This window comes from Corythoichthys intestinalis, chromosome 13 (assembly GCF_030265065.1).
Source record: "Corythoichthys intestinalis isolate RoL2023-P3 chromosome 13, ASM3026506v1, whole genome shotgun sequence".
Taxonomy (NCBI): domain Eukaryota; kingdom Metazoa; phylum Chordata; class Actinopteri; order Syngnathiformes; family Syngnathidae; genus Corythoichthys; species Corythoichthys intestinalis.
The window spans coordinates 16,396,524-16,418,343 of record NC_080407.1 but is presented as its reverse complement, the minus strand read 5'-3'; the positions used below and the strand labels follow the sequence as shown (position 1 = coordinate 16,418,343).

The following is a 21,820-nucleotide window of genomic DNA, read 5'->3' as shown; positions in this document are numbered from 1 at the left end:
GGCCTGTAATTGTCAACATGAGTAAACCCTCAACCATGAGAGACAGAATGTGGAAAAAAAAAAAACAGAAAATCACATTGTTTGATTTTTAAAGAATTTATTTCCAAATTAGAGTGGAAAATAAGTATTTGGTCAACTACAAACAAGACAAACAAACAAGATTTATGGCTGTCAAAGAGGTCTAACTTCTTCTAATGAGGTCTAACGAAGTCCCACTCGTTACTTGTATTGATGGCACCTGTTTTAACTCATTATCGGTATAAAAGACACCTGTCCACAACCTCAGTCAGTCACACTCCAAACTCCACTATGTGTCTGTCGAAGGACACCAGAGACAAAATTGTAGACCTGCACCAGGCTGGGAAGACTGAATCTGCAATAGGTAAAACACTTGGTGTAAAGAAATAAAGTGTGGGAACAATTATTAGAAAATGGAAGACATACAAGACCACTAATAATCTCCCTCGATCTTGGGCTCCATTCAAGATCTCACCCCGTGGTGTCAAAATGATAAGAACGGTGAGAAAAAAATCCCAAAACCACACGAGGGGACCTAGTGAATGACCTACAGAGAGCTGGGACCACAGTAAAAAAGGCTACTATCAGTAACATAATGCGCCGCCAGACTTGCTCCCCTGCTGAAGCCAGTACACGTCCAGGTTCGCTAGAGAGCATTTGCATGGTCCAGAAGAGGACTGGGAGAATGTGTTATGGTCAGATGAAACCAAAATATAACTTTTTAGTAGAAACACAGGTTCTCGTATTTGGAGGAGAAAGAATACTGAACTGCATCCGAAGAACACCATACCCACTGTGAAGCATCAGGGTGGAAACATCATCATCATCGAGAGATTTTGGGTGAAAATCTCCTTCCATCAGCAAGGGCATTGAAGATGAGACGTGGGTGCATCCTTCAGCATGACAATGATCCCAAACACACAGCTAGGCAAACAAAGGAGTGGCTTCGTAAGATGCATTTCAAGTTCCTGGAGTGGCCTAGCCAGTCTACAGATCTCAACCCCATAGAAAATATGTGGAGGGAGTTGAAAGTCTGTGTTGCCCAACGACAGCACCAAAACGTCACTACTCTAGAGGAGATCGGCATGGAGGAATGGGTCAAAATACCAGCAGCAGTGTGTGAAAAGCTTGTGAAGAGTTACAGAAAACGTTTGGCCTCCATTATTGCCAACAAAGGGTACATAACAAAGTATTGAGATGAACTTTTGGTATTGACCAAATACTTATTTTCCACCATGATTTGCAAATAAATTCTTTAAAAATCAAACAATGGTGATTTTCTGGGTTTTTTTTCCCCCACATTCTGTCTCTTATTGTTGATGTTTACCCATGTTGACAATTACAGGCCTCTGTAATATTTTCAACTGGGAAAACTTGCACAATAAGTGGTTGACTAAATACTAATTTGCCCCAATGTAGTACGTCCCCTTGAGATGACACTGGGTGTTGTTTCCCCACCCCAAAGTAGCAAGCAGTCACACAGACAGACAAAAACACTTCCTCTTTTCAGTTCTGTCTTAATCTAATTAGCTTTTAACTGAATTGACCGCAGGTAGTGGCCGATTTACGACTATCTCAGTGACTATCTGTCTTAATGCAATTTAGACAGCGGTTGCTACTGTCGACCAAAGTTGTTCTACTATGTAATTTACAAGCCTTTGTAGAAAGTCATTACTTGGGTCTGTCTTTATATTGTTATTCAGTGCCTGCATGTATAAGACATGTATTGTTGCTTAGAGTATTGCATCTTCAATCCAATTTGTTTCCATAGCAGGTTCATAGTCTCGTTACATACACATTTTATTTATTTTTTGGGGGGGTTCGTAGCTATTATTTCATGTGTAGTTCCACAGTCTACCACCAGATGGCAATGTATTTAGTTTGAAACTGTTAATTGGATGAAAGAAGAATGAAAACATGTATTTCAGCTCGCAATATTTGAAATATTGTCAATAGTTTTTGTGTTGCCAATTTAAATTCATCTTTTAACAATGTCTGGTGATGAGTGTTGTTGCGTACAGAAATGCACAAGTAGGCATGATTTGGCAGAAGTGGTTGAAACCGACTTATTTGCATGAAATTGGCGTGCTTAGAATACAAGAAAGTTCTTGAACTGCAACATTTTTTTATAAATGCAAAATTCTCAAATAACATTAATTCATGTAGCCCTTAACTCATTTGCTCCCAAAAACGTATAAATATGTTCTATTTTTAATTGTTTCAGTGTCCCAAAGACGCATTGATGCGTCTTATACGTTTTTTTTTTTTTTTTTTTTTTCCTTTACCATAAGAGACATCTCTGGGTTCTGATTCAACTGAGCTCGAAAAGCACAAAGCTGAAAATCCATTTTAAGGTAATAAAACTGGCCACTGGGGGGGCAACAGCACATTTGGTAAGACCCGCAACCGATTCAACAGCAACGAACGGTTGGGCAGCACGGCCGGGGCACCGGCGGAAGAATGCCAGACGGCGGACGACCGAGCAAAAAGACCGGGACCACCAATGCAGCGGACAATGTCGTTGAGTCCGTGCTGCTCGCCAAGCAGACCCCGCAAAAACTAAAAAAAAAACATCTTCATGAGACAGGCGGCTCTCGCGGCGACAACGTCATTGCTCAGTTAGTTATGTGTAAATAAATTATTACTTTGCTCTCAAAAGCTCTATTTGTCTTGTTGTTTATGTTATTTTTTAATTGAATGAGTTAATCAAAATTGGCTTGAACATATATGATGTGCCACCTGGGAGTTTGGTGTAGTCGCATCACAATTGTTTATTCACACAAAAAACAAACAAAAAAAAAACAATAGAAATGGAAAACAGAAGGATTTTCTGTTTCTTCCTTTTTTGTGGTGAACCTCATTTCTTGAATTGTACTATGGATAAGTGTACTTGTGTTTATTTGTACTACAAGTATGTGTCCTTGTACTAAATTTATGTGTTCTTGTATGCACTAGTGGTACAACTACGTGTACTAGTACTACAAACACGTATTTGGATGTACTACTACTACTACTACAATCCGCTGTACTTGCGTGTACTTTTACTACATGTACATGCGTGTACTGGTACTAGAAATGCATATGTGTACATTTGTATTATAAGTATGTGAACTTGCACTATGTTTCCTTGTGTGGTTTCGCACTACATGGGCATGTACTTGTGTGAACTTGTATTATAAGTATGTGTACTTGCGTGTAATTGGACAACATTTACGTGTTCTTGCATGTACTAGTAGTAAAAGTACGTGTACTTGGACTATAAGAACAGGTCCTTGCATGTACTTGTACAACAAACACGTATTTGCATGTACTTGCGTGTACTTGCACTTTGTGTACGTGCATGTGTGCATTTGTACTATAAGTATGGGTACTTGCACTAAGTTTACTTGTGTGTACTCGTACTACAAGGGCATGTACTTGTACTACAAGTGTGTGTACTTGTACTACATTTATGTGTACTTGCATGAACTAGTAGTACAAGTACATGTACTCCAAGAACATGTCCTTGCGTGTACCGGTACTACAAATGCATATGTGTACATTTGTACTATAAGTTTGTGCACTTGCACTATGTTTACTTGTGTGTACTCATACTACATGGGCATGTACTTGTGTGAACTTGTATTATAAGTGTGTGTACTTGCGTGTAATTGTACTACATTTACGTGTTCTTGCATGTACTAGTACAGGGTTAACTAAATCCGGACCTCGGTGCCACTTTTCCAGTCGTCGTGTTTTCCATGTCTCTCTCCCCTAACACACCTAAATCAAATGATTATGTCATCAGCAACCTCTCCAGAAGCCTGATAATGATCCTGAATTTTTTTATTCAGATGTGTTGGAGGAGGGAGACATGGAAAACACGATAGGAAAAGTGGCACCGAGGTCCGGATTTAGTGAATCCTGTACTAGTAGTTCAAGTACGTGTACCAGTACTACAAGTACAGGTCCTTGCGTGTACTTGTACGAGAAACACATATTTGCATGTACTGTACTTGTACTACATCAAATGTACTTGCACTATGTGTACTTGCATGTGTGCATTCGGACTAAAAGGGCATGCACTTGTACTACAAGTGTTTGTACTTGTACTACATTTATGTGTACTTGCATATACTAGTAGTACATGTACTAGTACTACATTTATGTGTAGTTGCATGTACCAATGGTACAAGTAGGCCTGTCGCGATAACAAATTTTAGTGTGCGATAATTTATCTCATAAATTATTGCGATATGCGATATTATTGCGCCCCCGCATTTTTTTTTTTTTTTTAAAAACCAATTTACAAAAAACATAGTGAAAATACAGTATGTATTAATAGATCAAGTACACGCATTTAAACGCGATAAATATTTACTCAAATTCAAAAATACTTTTTAAGAAATCATAACTAAAAACAATAGACCATGCATCTTAAGTAAAAGACAACAATACTCATACCGCACAGAAACACAGAATAAATAAAATGTGTTTTTCAAGAATAAAAATAATAAAATTGCACTTAATAACTTAAGCATTTAGGCTAATGAACACTTTTCCCCTCATAGCTTCTGCAATGGTGTTCCATCGGGATGCAACGATACAGTTAAGTCATGGTTCAGTACGATTTTCGATACGGGGGACACTATTTTCGATCCGATTCAATACATTTAATGCTCTGAAAAAAAAACAAAAAACTATTGTATTTTTTTTTTTTTTTTTTTTTTTTTTTTGCTAACGAGCAAAAATTATATTGCCATCATATAAACATGCATTTTAGTGCATAATATTTATGTGCTTACTTCTTACTAATCCGAAGAAATTTTGTATAAAAGTGCTGAGAACCATCTTTACTGTTTTTAAAGTGAGGCGGGGCACACTGTTTATTGCTACAGCTCTCTTAGCAGCAAGGTTTACTACATGAATAAGACATACTATTTGTGGTCCGAATCCATCTGTGTCACATACTGAATTAACAATATATGCAGCATTATCTATAGTAACTGCTATGGATTGATTTGGCCTTCTTAACTTCCATTCAGTCATGGCGGTTTATAATTCATCGATGTAGTATATGGACTACGTGTCCCATAATCACTCTGGGCTCACGTAGCCAATGGCATAGGACGAAGCACATCTAGTTTGCTATTACATGATATATAGTGTGCGCGCGCATTCAAAAAGTTAGCAAACGCCACAGAAGTCACTTCTACTCATTACTGCACAACACCAGCATATGACAATCGACTTTCATAAACAGGACGAGTTTTAAGCATAGCGCTCTTAATTTGCCACTCAAATATCCGGTGTTGTGCCGAAAAATAGCCGCCCCGCGTGAAATGTCACCCCTGACGGGAGCGCCCACACGTCAACAACAATATACAACAATAAATCGCAGCGGACAAATCAACGGCTTCATTTTTATTTATCGTGCGATAAATGGAATTATTGCATATTGCAACAGGCTTAGGTACAAGTACATGTACTAGTACTACATTTCTGTGTACTTGCATGTACTAGTACTACAAGCATATGTCCTTGCCTGTACTTGTACTACAAACACGTATTCGCGAGTACTTGCACTATGTGTACTTGCATGTACTGGTACTACAACTACAACTACATTAGTACTATAAGAATGTGTGCTTGCACTATGTTTACTTGTGTGTGCTCCTACTACAAGGGCATGTACTGTACATGTCTTTACTTGTACTACGTGTGCTTGCATGTACCGGTAGTACAAGTACGTATACTAGTACTACAAGCACAGGTCCTTTCATGTACTTGCACTACATGTACTTGTACTACAAGCGCGTATGTGTACATTTGTACTATAAGTATGTGTACTTACACTATGTTTACTTGTGTGTACCTATTCTACAAGGGCATGTACTTGTGTGTACTTGTACTACATGTGTTTGTGCGTAACTTGCATGCACTTGCATGTTCTAGTACAGCATGTACTAGTACTAAACGCACACATCCAAGCGTGTACTTGAACTTCAAACATGTATTTGCATGTACTAGTACTACAAGCACTTGTGCTTGCGTGTATATGTGTGTACTCGTACTAAAAGTAGGTGTACTCTTGTGTGCTTGCATTTTATTGTACCGCAGGTTTGTGGACTTGCGTGTACTTTTACAACATCAGGAATCGAGCACAACCAAAATTTACGCTCAGTACTGCAACGATTAATCGATTACCTCGAGTAATTCAATGATAAAAAAAGATACAAATTAAGTTTTGCTGCTTCGAGTATTCGTTTAATTAAAGTGGCGTTGTCAAGGTTTGTTTTGAAAGTGTGCATTTAGTTTTATTGATTTGGGTGGATACACTGCCCTCTATTGGCGACAGGGAATATGACATAACTCATTTCACATGACTGCTCCCTGTTAAGACCAACATAAGCCAAGGTTGTTGTTTTTTTTTGAGCTAATGTTTTTTTCAATTCGGTATATTGGTATATTTAGCCATTTTTTGTGGGAGAATATATTTGAACCATTTGTTAAGAGCAATGTTTAAAAAAAAAACAGCTTTTTGTAGCATTTAAGCTAGCGGACGTTTGCGATGTAAGTTAGTAGAATGTTCTTTTGTTGTACTTAGATCCTCATTTATTTTTTTTATATACGGTTTGAGGCTCAGCTCAGGAATTTTAATTTTCAACGTTCCTTATCCGATTCCTTGATTATTCAGACGAATTAGTTCATTGATTAATCGACTACTAAAATAATCGATAGCTGCAGCTCTATTTACGTTTCACCCCTTTATTAAAAAATAGGACATTATTCCAAGTTACTATTTTCTCTTCAGTTTTCCAATGTGTTTAATACACACAAACGCACCCCGCAAACAACAATATTTACTTGCCTCGTTGGAGGTCGCTTTAAAGCACATTGGCGATAAAGCGGAACAACATAAACACCTCCCATTTACATTTTGTTGAACACGACGCTAAATATTTACAATGGAGCGTAATGGACTGCATGCCAGGCGCAGCCGTTGTCTGACTCCAAGTGCGTACACCACCACCCTGCAGATACCGTGTTCAAACGTGTGCAAACAAACGCGCCCAGCATTTGATTGACAGCGCATGAGCTGTCACTCACGCCGGCAGAGACGCTTTTCTCGCCTTTTTTCTCCTCCCTGCAAGCTGTCACCTGCGACAAACGCGGCGCGCTTCGCACTGTCACTTGTGACGATAGGGAGGAGGGAAAAGCCTCATTAAGAGCTCTGTCGGCGCACCCTAAAGCTTTACAGGACATTTATTAAACTACTTAGAAGACTTCCTGTCAATAAACACACTTTTGTCAAATCAAATTGGTTATACCGTAGGGGAGAACAGGGGCTGGTTGTCACAATTTTCTTCCTATAATAGTCAATTAATGATTACAGGGAAGTGTATTAGAATAGCTTGGGTTGGATTTATCTATATGTTTTCATTTTTTTGCAGTAATTAATTACCAATCAGATGATCATTTCCTGTCGATTTTTCAGGTATTTCTGGGCTGCTTCCTGTTGTTTGGTGTCACTTTGAATAGACCCTACTCACCTACGTCACAAAATGACGTGTCGCTGTATCCGGCCGCCATATTGTCCGTCATTTTTTAGCCCTATTCTCAATGGTTTCAATTAGTCGTGCAATTTATAGAGCAATTCATGGAAGCCCCGGTGTTATCTGACGCTGTAAACTCATTGGATGCGTTGCATAAAAGGCGTTATGTGGAAAAGCTTCAGTTTATCCATTCGCCAGATCCATATTTGATGCCTAAATCGATGTTTTTCGACCCGCTGTCTCCGCCGTCTCTGCCTGACATCTGCTACCCTGATATTTACAACTATCCTGTCCACACAAAATCAGCCTATTCTCACGAAAGTTTGAACAACTTTAAGAGCTTGGAGGCTTATAAATGCTACGTTGCTGGTTAGGTGAAACACGTCCTCGTACACGAAAATTCGGCAGGAATCTTGTGCTCGGAAGGTGAGTTACGAAATTTTCAATTCAAAATCTTTTGTTATTGCTAACATCCACTGTCAAGTCTAATGTATTTCATGTCATTTGTCAATGGAGCTAGGGCTTTTAATGTGCATATGGTTTAGCGATAGCACTCTCACTACATACAGTACATATATAATATGTAATAAATATGAAGTGCGATAGCACTACTCCAGATTGTCCCTAGTTGAATTTATTTTTTGGCTTTTGACCTCAATAGTGAAATTGTAAATTCATTGTATGACAACTGTCTTATTATCCCCTTATAATTATATATTTTCAGGTAGTTCATTCACAACGTCTGAGTGTGTGTTGTCAGCGATTAGCCTAGCAATGATCTTAATTGTGGTTGTCAGCCCAAAACCCTCTAAATATATATTAAATGCATCTTACCAGATATAAAATGACTACTACATAATCTGTGGTAATCGTTTGGAGCCCAGTTTTCTCGTCGAATTGCAGCAGCCCATCTCGCTTTCCTCTCCGGGTCTCTCGGAATCCGGTAGAACTTCAAGTCTCTCCGTCTATCTTCCGTTATTGCAACCAACCGCCACACACGCATTCACCATTTTGATTATTAATGTTAACGAGCAGAAAAACACACCATAATAGGAGGAATTTACGCAGCGGTAATGCATCAACAGTGACGAGTTGACGGACAATATGGCGCGGGGGCGTGGTTGTGACGTCATGTGAGTAGGGTCTATTGGTTTCAGGGCATTTTAGGGTCACTTCCTTGTTATTTTATTGGTTGCCATTAACGGTGCTAGACGTTCAATCCATTTTGACTTGTAGGGGTGAATGAGCGAATGTGAACATGAGCCGAGCACGCTCTCAATCACACAAATCTACGGTTTTAAGGCGCCAGTGTCAAAATAAAAGCATGTGATTTTGTATGTCCAGTATGAATAAGCTACAATGTTATTCCCTGCCGTTCCGCAAACTCCCTGATTGCACCAGGTCACATGACAAGTCACAGTATGCCAATTGGCCAGTAACTAGTCACCAAGACACAATATAAGCTGCCTTGACTCCTCTCCAGGGTTGCAGCAATCGATTATTTTAGTAGTCGATGAATTGATGAACTACGTAGTTCAAATAATCGAGTAATCAGATATGGAACATAAAGAATACCTAAAAATACCTGTGCTTAGCCTCAAACGGTATAAAAATAAATAAATTAGGGCTGTCAAACGATTAAAAATTTTTAATCGAGTTAATTACAACTTTAAAATTAATTAATCGTAATTAATCGCAATTCAAACCATGTATAAAATATGTCATATTTTTCTGTAAATTAGTGTTGGAATGGAAAGATAAGACACAAGACGGATATATACATTCGACATACAGTACATAAGTCCTGTATTTGTTTATTATAACAATAAATCAACAAGATGGCATTAACATTATTAACATTCTGTTAAAACGATCCATGGAAGGAAAGACTTGTAGTTCTTAAAAGATAAATGTTAGTACAAGTTATAGAATTTTTATATCAAAACCCCTCTTAATGATTTTGTTTCATTAAAATTTGTAAAATTTTCAATCAAAAAATAAACTAGTAGCCCGCCATTGTTGATGTCAATAATTACACCATGCTCACTCATGGTACTAACCCATAAAATCTGTTGGACCCAAGCACCAGCAGAGGGCGCCAAATACCAAAAACAAGTAACAAGCGGACAATTACACTGTACTGTCATTTTAATCTGTTTGAGCGGGACATGTGCGTTAAATGCGTCAACTATTTTAACGTGATTAATTTAAAAAACTAATTACCGCACGTTAACGCGATAATTTTGACAGCCCTAAAATAAATAAATGAGGTTGTAATTTCAACAAAACAACAATCGGCTAATTTACATAGCCAAAGTCCGCTAGCTTCAATACTAAAAAATATTATTAGTATTTTTTTTTTTTTTTACCATGCTCTGAACAAATGGTTCAAACATATACTCCCACAAAAAAACAGCTAAATATACCTATAAACTTAATTACAAATGCATTAATAAACATTCGCTCAAACAAAAATGTAGCTTATGTTGGTCTTAACAGGGAGCAGCTGGATTCAGCCATGTGAAATGAGTTATGTCATATTCACTGTTGCCACAAGAGGGCAATTTATCCACCCAAATCCATAAAACTAAATGCAAACACTTTCAAAACAAACCATTACAGAACTCGAATCTTTTTTTCTCATCGAATTACTCGAGTAAATCGATGAATTGTTGCAGCACCATTCCTCTCCCTTCAGTTGTGTGGGAGAGAAACCAAGGAGCAACAACTGCAGGTCAGTCTCAAACGTTGCTGACGTACCCAGCTAATTGTATCTTCCAAATTTGTGTGGCTAAATACTGTTTTATAACTTGTAGAACCAAACCTTTTTATTTGTGTTGGGGACCTGTTGGTGTGTGCTCTACTACATCCAAGTGAACTGGTGAGTCGGAATTTTGTTTTCATCTATTGTTAGCTGATTAGCCACAATGCTAACTTATGTGTTCATGTGATTTTCTGTGTCAGTAGCTGCTAATTATTGATGTATTTTATTGTGTTAGCCTGCTAATGCTAACATGCTAATGCAGTTTTGGAATTGAGTTGGTTGGTCCATGCAGCCCAGGTGCCCTGCCTTGGGACTACTCCAGCAGATGGTGAGCTAGGAATCAAAGCCAGGAGCTTAAAGACGGTCCTTCAACACAATTGTCAAAGTCCAGGGTCTTGTAGGAGGCTCTGCAGCCTGTTTTCTCTCCCTGTTACTCATGCCAAGCACTTCTGATACCCACTAAACGTCTGCCAAATCAAGCTGTGCTACTGGACAGTGACATTGTACAGTGGTATAAAAAAGTATCTGAACCTTTTGGAATTTCTCACATTTCTGTATAAAATCACCATCAAATGTGATCTGATCTTTGTCAAAATCACACTGATGAAAAAACAGACTGCTTTATCTAAAACCACCCAAATATTTATAGGTTTTCATATTTTAATAAGGATAGTACTGAAACAATGATAGAAGGGGGGGAAATAAGTGAACATTTAATATGTTTGTGCCCCCCTTTTTGGCAGCAATAACTTCAACCAGACGCTTCATGTAGCTGCAGATCAATCTGTCATATCGATCAAGACTAATCTTGGCCCATTTTTCTCGACAAAACTGCTGTAGTTCAATCAGATTTCTGGGATATCTGGCATGAAATGGATTTTGACTTGGCCACTTGTTCTTCTGAAACCATTCTGAAAGTGATTTACTTCTGTGTTTTGGATAATTGTTTTGTTGCAGAATCCATCCTCTTTTTAGCTTCAACTGTCTGACAGACGGCCTCAGATTTTCCTGCAAAATATCCTGATAAACTTTAGAATTCATTCTTCCATTAATCATTGCAAGTTGTCCAGGCCCTGAGAGAGCAAAACAGCCCCAGATCATGATGCTCCCTCTACCATAATTCATGGTGGGGATGAGGTGTTGACGTTGGTGAGCTGTTCCATTTTTCCTCCACACATGACGTTGTGTGTTACTCCCAAATAATTCAACTTTTTTTTTATCAGTCCACAAAATATTTTGCCAAAAGTTCTGTGGAGTGTCCAAGTGCCTTTTTGCAAACATTAAACGAGCAACAATGTTTTTTTTTAATACATCAGTGGCTTCCTCCGTGGAGTCCTCCATCGAACACCATTCTTGGCCATAGCTTTACATATACAGTAGTTAATACGTGCCGTTAATACGTTAATACATGCACCTAGATATTGGACTGTGCCAGTGATTTCGGTAAGTCTTTAGCAAACACTCTAGGGTTCTTTTTTTTACCTCTCTGAGTATTCTGCGCTGAACTTTTGACATCATCTTTGGTGGACGGCCCTCCTTGGGAGAGAAGCTACAGTGCCAAACTCTCTCCATTTGTAGATAACTTCTCTGACAGTTGATTTATGAACATCCAGACTTTTAGAGATGGTTTTGCATCCTTTCTCATCTTTATAAAAATCAACAATCCTTGACCGCAGGTCTTCGGACAGCTCTTTTGACCGAGCCATGATGCACATCAAACAATGCTTCTCATCAAGACATTTCTTATTGGTGTGTGTTTTATAGTGGGCAGGGCAGCTTTAAACCACTCATCAGTGATTGGGCACACACCTTACTTAAATTTTAAGGTAAAAATTGGTTTCAATTGCTCTTTATGTCTCCTTATGCAGAGGGTTCACTGACTTTTTTCACTTCCTTCTGTCATTGTTTGCATGCTATCCTCATTAAACTATGAAAACCTATAAATGTGTCGGTGTTTTAGTTAAAGCAGACACTTTTTACATCTGTGTGATTTTGACAAAGATCAGCTCACATTTGATGGTGATTTTACTCAGAAATGTGATATGTATATCAATAAAGCCCAAAGACATTCATGCTTGGTTATCACCCATAAACATTTGGGTGGGGAAATCGGACTTGGGGCTCGTACAGTTGATTGACAGTGATTTGTGTGCTCCCTGATTTTTGTCACATTTCTAAATACATTTTTTCACTCAAATCAATCAAACTTGACTGTCTTTATGAATAGCCTCTGGCATTCCTGACTTACCCACCTCACTGGTGCTATGAACATTACGGCACATAAAGTGGGGCAAATAAGTATTTAGTCAACCACTAACTGTGCAAGTTCTCCCACTTGAAAATATTAGAGAGGCCTGTAATTGTCAACATTTGTAAACCTCAACCATGAGAGACAGAATGTAGAAAAAAAACAGAAAATGACATTGTTTGATTTTTAAAGAATTTATTTGCAAATCACGGTGGAAAATAAGTATTTGGTCACCTACAAACAAGCAAGATTTCTGGCTGTCAAAGAGGTCTAACTTCGTCTAACAAGGTCTAGCGGGGCTCCACTCGTTACCTGTATTAATGGCACCTGTTTTAACTCATTATCGGTATATAAGACACCTGTCCACAACCTCAGTCAGTCACACTCCAAACTCCACTAAGGCCAAGACCAAAGAGCTGTCAAAGGACACCAGAAACAAAATTGTAGACCTGCACCAGACTGGGAAGACTGAATCTGCAATAGGTAAAACGTTTGGTGTAAAGACATCAACTGTGGGAGCAATTTATAGAAAATGGAAGACATACAAGACCACTAATAATCTCGCTCAATCTGGGGCTCCATGCAAGATCTCACCCCGTGGCGTCAAAATGATAAAAGAACGGTGAGCAAAAATCCCAGAACCACATGGGGGAATGACCTACAGAGAGCTGGGACCACAGTAACAAAGGCTACTATCAGTAACACAATGCGCCGCCAGGGACTCAAGTCCTGCACTGCCAGACGGGTCCCCCTGCTGAAGCCAGTACACGTCCAGGCCCGTATGCGGTTCGCAAGAGAGCATTTGGATGATCCATAAGAGGACTGGGAGAATGTGTTATGGTCAGATGAAACCAAAATAGAACTTTTTGGTAGAAACACAGGTTCTCGTGTTTGGAGGAGAAAGAATACTGAATTGCATCCGAAGAACACCATACCCACTGTGAAGCATGGGGGAGGAAAAATCATGCTTTGGGGCTGTTTTTTCTGCAAAGGGACCAGGACGACTGATCTGTGTAAAGGAAAGAATGAATGGGGCCATGTATCGAGAGATTTTGAGTGAAAATCTCCTTCCATCAGCAAGGGCATTGAAGATGAGATGTGGCTGGCAGCATGACAATGATCCCAAACACACAGCCAGGGCAACAAAGGAGTGGCTACTTAAGAAGCATTTCAAGGTCCTGGAGTGGCCAAGCCAGTCTCCAGATCTCAACCCCATAGAAAATCTGTGGAGGAAGTTGAAAGTCCGTGTTGCCTAACGACAGCCCCAAAACATCACTGCTCTAGAGGAGATCTGCATGGAGGAATGGGCCAAAATACCAGCAACAGTGTGTGAAAAGCTTGTGAAGAGTTACAAAAAACGTTTGGCCTCCGTTATTGCCAACAAAGGGTACATAACAAAGTATTGAGATGAACTTTTGGTATTGACCAAATACTTATTTTCAGCCATTATTTTCAAATAAATTCTTTAAAAATCAAACAACATCATTTTCTGTTTTTTTCCCCGACATTCTGTCTGGGTTGAGGTTTACCCATTTTGACAATTACAGGCCTCTGTAATATTTTCAAGTGGTAGAACTTGCACAATTAGTGCTTGACTGAATACTTATTTGCCCCACTGTACTTGTTAAACGCGGGCGTATGTTTGACACCCATGCGCGAACGCACCAACTTGTGTTTTTGCCTAAAGGCTAAATGGCTAGCGCAACAATTTTTAATCAAAACTATCTCCGTGGTCATGCTTTCAATACTTTTTAAAGGTCATCAATAGATTGGCATGCTAGAAAAAGTACCAACCTTCTGCGGCGACCTGGACATGAGCACTGGCGACTGCGACCTCATGTTTTTCGCCGAAGAGCCTGAGTGGTGAGAAGCAGAGATGGGAGAGAAGACGGTGAAATGGAGGGCAAATTCAAATTGTTTGCGCCCACCAGCGCGGCGTGACGCAGCGTGACTCATGCAAACATCCGCACACGCTGCTCCGAGAAGGCCCCGTGGCTTTAAGCGTGAATGAATCAAATGGTTGCCGATGTCGTGTGGGTCCTTGGGGCGGCCTTAAATGCTTTTTAGACATGGAACAGCTGCTGTCGCCGGGGAAACTCAAGCATCTGTTTAGTACACTGCTGGGCCAAATAAGTAAATAACGGTTCAAAAGTACATTTCTTAAAGGGGAATGATGACATGAAAATACAAGGGGATGGCAGGCATTTTAGCGTTAAGGCTGAAATGGACTGACAGTGTTAAAATGAGACTCTTTCGATGTAATGTTCATATTTTAGCACCTATTTTAATTGATGAATAAACTTGCACCTTAGACAATTTCACTTCACTGTTTGTATTTTCAAGTTGTTTCAGTTTTGTCCCAAATGTTTCTGTTTTCAAGCTGCTTCCACCATGATTTCGGGATTTCAAACATAATTTATTTTTGGGCCATTTTCTCATATTTTGATATTTTTAAATATTTTTTTAAAAATAAACTCTCACCTCAAAAACCTTGACTTGGAGGTTTGCAACTTAGTTTAACACTGTTGGTGAAATAAATATAGCATGGCTGATGGGTATTTTTGGAATTCAAACATGATTCATGTCTTTTTGTAAATTATGAATAAACTCTCACCTCAGACACTTTCACTTACATATATATTTTTTCTAAAATCGGTTGGTGTAAAAAAATAAAGCATGGTTGTGTTTCATGATTCATAATTATTTTTCAATTTTTGAAACGTGTTTCAATGGAACATCTCACGAATGCCAATTAGCAAGACATTGTCTTATATGGCGGCAACTCCTAATGCAGCATGTAATTAAGTCGGACTTACGGAATAAATTTGGCTCTTATCAGGATAACATCCCACCTGATATGACAGGCAGTGTTTCATTCAGGGTTAGTCATTAAAATTGTACATACGGGACAAAAGTAATAGAAAATTTGCTCCAAATACGAAAAGTTGTTAGCTTTCTGGAATGGAGTACCTGTATATGGTGGTCTGGGAGGGATGGGAGGGCAAAGTAGTTTGCCGACAGGGTCAGAGAAGGACGGCTTGCCCTCTTTGACGCTGTCCAGGCTCCAGCTACTGGGCGTGGGTCGCACTTTTGACGGCACACGGAGACGTCACAATCACCACAACAACAAAATGTCCAACACATGCACAAACACAATGAGGAATCATGCGTGTTTTGAATGAGAGAAGCAATGGAAACATGACAACGCAAGGGAAACATTCCATTTTGCTTGATTGTATTTTTTTGTGATGTGATTAGTATTTTTAACATCAACCAAAAAGCAAGAAATACATGATGAATATTGATAATAACAATACTGTATTTATAAATTTCAGTAAAATGACATGCAAAACTGATGCAAAGTCGAATGAGGGTTTATTGCGTTTCTACTCATTGCACCTGGGCCCTGTTCACATTTGTTCCGCCACTGGAGGGACGCATCACTTCACACATCATTTCTAAATTTTATAGTTTTCAATATTATTTTCATGTGCTCGTACATAATAGGTTAACAATTATGCAAGGGTTATTCTTAAAAGAGGAAAAATTTACAGCTTTAATTTACATTCTCGGGCTAGCCAGTTGCTTGCTAGCTATTAGTTTAGCTTTTAGCTAAAGTTATTTAGCTATTGTTTTTGTCATAGCTTATCTTTATGGGTTATTACACAATTGGTTCCTCATTTTTAAAGTGTTATCATTAAAACACAAGAGGAAAAGCCATAACTACAATTTGTTCTCTAGCTAGCCTGTTGCTTGCTAGCTGTGAGTTTAGCTTTTAGCTAAAGTTACAGTGCCCTCCATAATTATTGGCACCCCTGAAAAAGATGTGTTTTTTAGCTTCTAATGTTTTTTTTTTTTAATTCGAATAATATGGGACCTTAATGGGGAAAAAAAGAGAAAAATCCAACCTTCAATACAAGCTTTTTGGCAACAAACACTCTAAGTGGGTCTGGCGTGCCACGAAAGATGCGCATGCTAAGAAGCACCTCATACCCACTGTGAAGTATGGGGGTGGGTCAGTGATGCTGTGGGGCTGTTTCGCTTCCAAATGCCCTGGGAACCTTGTTAGGGTGAGTGGCATCATGAATGCTTTGAAATACCAGGACATTTTAAATCAAAATCTGTTGCCCTCTGCCCGAAAGCTGAAGATGGGTCGTCACTGGGTCTTTCAGCAAGACAATGACCCTAAACATATGGCCAAATCTACACACAAATGGTTCACCAGGCACAAAATCAAGCTCCTCCCATGGCCATCTCAGTCCCCAGACCTTGTTTTGTTGGCAAAAGAGGGTTGTACAAAGTATTAACACCAGGCGTGCTAATAATTGTGACCCACATTATTTGATGTCAAATATTTTTTTCTTTATGTGGGATTTTTTCCCCACTGAATGAATGCATTTGTATTGAAGGGTGGATTTTTCTCTTTTTTCCATTAAGGTCCCATATTATTTGAATAAAAAAAACAAATTATTAGAAGCTAAAAAAAACACATCTTTTTCAGGGGTGCCAATAATTATGGCGGGCACTGTATTTAGCTTTTGTTTTGTTCGTAGCTTATTTTTATGGACTATTACACAATCAGTTCCTCATCTTTAACGGTTATAATTAAAACACAAGAGGAAAAAGGTGTAACGATAATTAATTCTCTAGCCAGCCAGTTGTTTGCTAGCTGCTAGTTTAGCTTTTAGCGAAGGATATTTAACTTTGTTTTGGTCGTAACTTATGTTAATGGGCTTTCACACAATATGTTCCTCATTTTGAAAGTGTTGTCAGCAAAATACAAGAGGCAAAAGCTATAACTATCACTCATTCTCAAGCTAGCCAGGTGCTTGCTAGCTGTTAGTTTAGCTTTTAGCTAAAGTTATGTAGCTATTGTTTTTGTCGTAGCTTATTTTTATGGGCTTTTACACTATACACAATAGGTTCCTCATCTTTAAGTGTTATTATTAAAACACAAGAGGAAAAAGCCAAAACTGTACTTCATTCACTAGCTAACCAGTTGTTTGCTCGCTGTTAGTTTAGCTTTTAGCTCAGGATATTTAGCTTTGTTTTTGTCTAAAGTTATTTTAATGGGCTTTTACCAAATATATTCCTCATTTTTTAAGTGTTTTCATTAAAACACAAGAGGCAAAAGCTATAACTATCATTCATTCTCTCGCTAGACAGTTGTTTGCTCGCTGTTAGTTTCGCTTTTAGCTAAGGCTATTTAGCTTTGTTTTTGTCCTAAGTTATTTTAATGGGCTTTTACACAATAGGTTCCTTGTTTCGAAAGTGTTATCATGAAAACACAAGTGGAAAAACCTATAATTCATTCTTTAGCTAGCCAGTTGCTTGCTAGCTGTTGGTTTGGCTTTTAGCTAAGGATATTTAGCTTTGTTTCTTCTTTTCAAAGTGTTAGCATTAAAACAGAAGAGAAAAAAAGAACATAATTTAGCGAGCTAATTGCTTCATGAACGGGCAACCTCGTTCCACCTCGTTCTCCACAACATATGTTAGTTTCAGTTTTAAATTTGATATGTTTTAACAATAATGCATTTCTAGATGTTCCTGTGAGTACATTAGACATCCACAATTAGAAACTGTCACTTCGTGGAGCAGATATGATCACAGGATTCCTGCAAATTGTCGCACTTGCGTTCTTTCATCGTAATTGCAGCGTACAGAACGGAAATGTGTCGAGTTTCCATACTGCGGCGGCGCGTTATCATTTCCGTGCAATATCGCAGGAAAGGTGAACATCAGAGAAGCGAGGCATCGCTTCCGTTGTCGTCGCTAATTATTTCACAGCCTCGCTCGCAATTCCGAGCGCGTTTTCTTCGTCACGGCGCTCGGAAACTCGGAAAACACAAAAGCTGCCTGTGTTCCTCCTATCTGGCTAAAAGAGGGAAAAAAAGGGCAACCTGGGGATTTGCTCATAGATGCGCATTCATATTTATGAATTCCACATCACTCAGCCAAGTCTGAGTTTGTATGAGTCACGCAAATGCCCATTCTAATGAGATATCTGGCTTCAGACACAGTAACGTGATAACTGTGATGTGCTCGATATGTTAGTTAATTGAATACTCTGGAGGATCGTTACAAGGAAATCACAAGCACTATAAAAAGTGGATCATCAAGTGGTGCTTTTTACCTTTGTCTGGAGCCGAAAGGTTGGGGTCACTGCGGGGTAAAGTGGTGTCACCTATCTGATGAGGAGTAGCTCTCTGCAAATACAAAGAAATATGCAAGGAATTAAAGGGTTCTTACAAGTTTCAACATGTAAAAGTTAAGGCTTTTAAAGTCCTTTTCAAGACCACATAGAATGTAATTTAATGCCAGAAATATAGAAATTTCACAGCTAAACTTACATAAAATATAAAAAAATGCATACAGTGCTGCTCGAAAGTTTGTGAACCCCACAGCGATGGTCAGATTTTTTGTAAAAAAAACTAAAATAACCTTATTAAATGTTAAGTTATACCCAAATCCACAATACTGACATTCCAAATAATGGACTGAAACAAAAGAAATAGTTATATTGTCATTCTTTATTTAACAAAAGTGGTTGATTTAAGAAAAACTCAGATATCATGTGTGCAAAAGTATGTGAACCCCTTCAGTTAATAGGATATTGCGCCTCCTTTTGCAGAGATTACCTCAACCAAACGGTTTCTGTAGTGACTAATCAGCCTCTCACATCTACTTTGGGGGATTTTTGCCCATTCTTCCTTGCAGAACGCAGTCAGTTGAGAGAGGTTTGATGGGCGTCTGGCATGAACTGCTCGCTTCAGGTCCCGCCACAGCATTTCAATGGGATTTAGGTCAGGACTTTGACTGGGCCAGTCCAGAACACGAATCTTCTTCTTTTTCAGCCATTCCTTGGTTGTATTGCTGGAATGCTTTGGATCATTATCATGTTGCATGATCCACCTTCTGCCAAGCTTTAACTTCAAAACAGATGGCGTCAGGTTATGTTCTAGGATTTGACAATATTCCTCAGAATTCATGATTCCCTGGACTATGTGGAGTTGTCCAGGTCCTGAGGATGAAAAGCAAGCCCAGATCTTGACATTCCCACCTCCATGCTTCACTGTTGGGAGAAGGTTCTTTTGGTGGTATGCAGTGTTGACTTTTCGCCAGACATGGCGGTTTTGGTTGTGACCAAACAGTTCAATTTTGCACCTACATCAGTTGATGAAAACTCTTTTTAATTTAGTCTCGACAACACAACTGTTAAAAAAAAAAAAAAAAACTACTGAATTGATTGATTAGGAAATCAGGTTGAAGTAATAGAAAATTCCAAAATGTTGAGGGGGTTCACAAACTTTTGAGCAGCACTGTATATAAAAATACAAACATATATACACCTATACACCCTCACCCACATATACATATATAGTATACATATACAATACATATATATATATATATATACAGTGCCTTGCAAAAGTATTCGGCCCCCTTGAACCTTGCAACCTTTCGCCACATTTCAGGCTTCAAACATAAAGATATAAAATTTTAATTTTTTTGTCAAGAATCAACAACAAGTGGGACACAATCGTGAAGTGGAACAAAATTGATTGGGTAATTTAAACTTTTTTAACAAATAAAAAACTGAAAAGTGGGGCGTGCAATATTATTCGGCTCCCTTGCGTTAATACTTTGTAGCGCCACCTTTTGCTCCAATTACAGCTGCAAGTCGCTTGGGGTATGTTTCTATCAGTTTTGCACATCGAGAGACTGACATTCTTGCCCATTCTTCCTTGCAAAACAGCTCGAGCTCAGTGAGGTTGGATGGACAGTGTTTGTGAACAGCAGTCTTCAGCTCTTTCCACAGATTCTCGATTGGATTCAGGTCTGGACTTTGATTTGGCCATTCTAACACCTGGATACGTTTATTTTTGAACCATTCCATTGTAGATTTGGCTTTATGTTTTGGATCATTGTCCTGTTGGAAGATAAATCTCCGTCCCAGTCTCAGGTCTTGTGCAGATACCAACAGATTTTCTTCCAGAATGTTCCTGTATTTGGCTGCATCCATCTTTCCGTCAATTTTAACCATCTTCCCTGTCCCTGCTGAAGAAAAGCAGACCCAAACCATGATGCTGCCACCACCATGTTTGACAGTGGGGATGGTGTGTTCAGGGTGATGAGCTGTGTTGCTTTTACGCCCAACATATGGTTTTGCATTGTGGCCAAAAAGTTCAATTTTGGTTTCATCTGACCAGAGCACCTTCTTCCACATGTTTGGTGTGTCTCCCAGGTGGCTTGTGGCAAACTTTAAACGAGACTTTTTATGGATATCTTTGAGAATTGGCTTTCTTCTTGCCACTCTTCCATAAAGGCCAGATTTGTGCAGTGTACGACTGATTGTTGTCCTTTGGACAGACTCTCCCACCTCAGCTGTAGATCTCTGCAGTTCATCCAGAGTGATCATGGGCATCTTGGCTGCATCTCTGATCAGTTTTCTCCTTGTTTGAGAAAAAAGTTTGGAAGGACGGCCGGGTCTTGGTAGATTTGCAGTGGTCTGATGCTCCTTCCATTTCAATATCATGGCTGGCACAGTGCTCCTTGAGATGTTTAAAGTTTGGGAAATCTTTTTGTATCCAAATCTGGCTTTAAACTTCTCCACAACAGTATCTCGGACCTGCCTGGTGTGTTCCTTGGTTTTCATAATGCTCTCTGCATTTTAAACAGAACCCTGAGACTATCACAGAGCAGGTGCATTTATACGGAGACTTGATTACACACAGGTGGATTCTATTTATCATCATCGGTCATTTAGGACAACATTGGATGATTCAGAGATCCTCACGGAACTTCTGGAGTGAGTTTGCTGCACTGAAAGTAAAGGGGCCGAATAATATTGCACGCCCCACTTTTCAGTTTTTTATTTGTTAAAAAAGTTTAAATTATCCAATAAATGTTGTTCCACTTGACGATTGTGTCCCACTTGTTGTTGATTCTTGACAAAAAAATTAAATTTCATATCTTTATGTTTGAAGCCTGAAATGTGGCGAAAGGTTGCAAGATTCAAGGGGGCCGAATACTTTTGCAAGGCACTGTATATATATATATATATATATACACACACACACATATATTAGGGCTGTCAAATTTATCGCGTTAACAGGAGGTAATTCATTTTTAATAATTAATCGCGTTAAAAATATTTGAGGCAATTAACGCATGCACAGAATGACCCGTTCATGCGTTGCCTTTAATAGTTTACAATGACGCCGTTTCAGCACATTGAGAGCGAAAAGGCAACGA

The 21,820-nt window shown here is 38.9% G+C and overlaps 1 protein-coding gene across 3 annotated transcripts in view; it reads right to left on the bottom strand.

Moving 5' to 3' along the window:
* The window catches only part of dock4b (dedicator of cytokinesis 4b), a 237,364-nt gene that overhangs the window by 4,829 nt on the left and 210,715 nt on the right, over positions 1–21,820 (bottom strand). For all 3 annotated transcript variants that reach the window (XM_057854988.1, XM_057854989.1, XM_057854990.1), the window contains 3 exons: positions 18,699–18,771; positions 15,536–15,652; positions 14,360–14,421 (listed from right to left, as the gene is read on the bottom strand). In XM_057854988.1, the coding sequence (XP_057710971.1) occupies positions 14,360–14,421; positions 15,536–15,652; positions 18,699–18,771 (252 nt within the window). The remainder of the gene's footprint in view (positions 1–14,359; positions 14,422–15,535; positions 15,653–18,698; positions 18,772–21,820) is intronic.